Raw genomic sequence first — 1,593 nt, 5'->3', positions numbered from 1 at the left:
TCCACTCACCTCAGCCTCCCAAAGGCGCGGGATTACAGGCTGAGCCACCGAGCCCGGCTTAAAAAATAATTTTTAAATTAAAAAAAATAACAGCCAAAGGTTTTAGATCCAGGAAACATAACTTAAGGGAACTCATCTGAGAAAAGGAACAAAACAAAGCAATGAAACGAGAAATGAAAGAGTGGAAGTTTTAATGAAACCAATGGCCATGGCCTGCTTTCTTTCTTCTGCTGCAGGTGCTTACCAAGCAGCAGCAGGCTGTGATCAGGGACCAACATAACACCAAGTCCAGCAGGATTTTAGCCCTGGGGGCAAATGCTGCAAAGCTACAAAAATTACAGACAGCTGACGCCTACAGAACATGGGCACGTAATTGTGATATGACTCCAGGACCTATGAGTTCAGGTAAAAATTGTAAGAGTTTTATAGTGAATGTCAACAAGAAATCAGCAATTAATGATCATTTCCTAACATGACACAGAATTTTGTAGGACACTTTACCTTTTCTTCTGGACATGGAGTTATCCATGATTTGCATTTGCCCGTCATGTCACCAAGGGTAGTGTGTCTGCCATTATAGACATAAACTCGGCCATCTTCTCCCCCAATCAGTCCAGAGGTTACATCTGCTATCCTCAGCGGGGCTGCCATGATGATTTCATCTGTAAACATAAAAGCCAGCAGAAGGAAGTCTCTGTCATCTTTTCCTCATTCCACTACTGGATCCTAACTCAACCTCCTGCAGATCATATTAGCACCTCCTTGAAACAGTCTGCCTTGATTTCATCCTGGCAAAGTCGAAGGCTTTTATTTCCTGTTTCATGATTCATCAATAACAATTACCATGAATGACGCTCATGCTGCCACCTTCAAGACATCCAACTCCCTCTTGTACATCAGGCTCTGGTCTTACCTGATTCAAAATCTGTCTAAAGGCTCTTGGGCCACTGGGCTGTTAATTATGAGGGCAGAGCCTCGAGGATCCAATTAGGGGACTGGTCCATTGGGTAAAGGGACTCAATTCTTGGCAAAAGGTTCTGCTCCTTTCTCACCCAAGCCATCATTATCCAAGTCACTCAAGTGCAGAACACCACCAAACCGTGAGAAGCGGCGGTCTCCACTGAAGGTGCTGAGCAGCGGAGGCTGCGCATCAGATGTGAGTGCATACATTCGGGTGGTTCCACCCTGGTGCAAGGTCATGGTCAGGAACGCCATCTTAGACACATCATCTGAAATGAACCACAGTGCCTGCTGGCATCACAAGAGTGAAGCTAAGATACAGAACACAAAATAGAATACCATTCTTGCATCGTGCTTGCATACCTCAAGTGATGCCAATCAGTCAACCCTACAGGACAATCGATCTCAGTGCTGGTCAACTCTGGCAGTGAGGGAGACATAACTAGCTTGAGCACCAAGACACAAACATTGGAGATGCTCAGTGATTTCCCACCACACAAGTGTTTCTTCTTCCAGGCTTACCCCCTCCAGTACCTCCTCCACACAACCATCTTTTTATTTTCTTACATCAAAAATTGCCTATGTCACTCTTCTGACTTACACATCCAAATGGAAGTGGACTATGGATGGAGT

At 45.0% G+C, this 1,593-nt stretch overlaps 1 protein-coding gene across 1 annotated transcript; it reads right to left on the bottom strand.

Annotated features, from left to right (window-relative positions):
* Positions 1-501: 501 nt before the first annotated feature.
* LOC103256838 (phosphatidylinositol-glycan-specific phospholipase D-like) lies at positions 502-1,306 on the bottom strand (the record flags this gene model as incomplete). Its single annotated transcript, XM_008054601.1, has 2 exons — positions 1,053-1,306; positions 502-662 (listed from the first exon to the last, which is right to left on the bottom strand). Coding segments are annotated over exons 1-2 (324 nt in total), but the record flags the coding sequence as incomplete, so codon positions are not given.
* Positions 1,307-1,593: the final 287 nt, after the last annotated feature.

This window comes from Carlito syrichta, unplaced genomic scaffold (assembly GCF_000164805.1).
Source record: "Carlito syrichta isolate Samal-C Ts95f unplaced genomic scaffold, Tarsius_syrichta-2.0.1 Scaffold79427, whole genome shotgun sequence".
Classification (NCBI taxonomy): domain Eukaryota; kingdom Metazoa; phylum Chordata; class Mammalia; order Primates; family Tarsiidae; genus Carlito; species Carlito syrichta.
The sequence above is the reverse complement of the archived record's forward strand: the minus strand, read 5'-3'. Positions and strand labels throughout refer to the sequence as shown.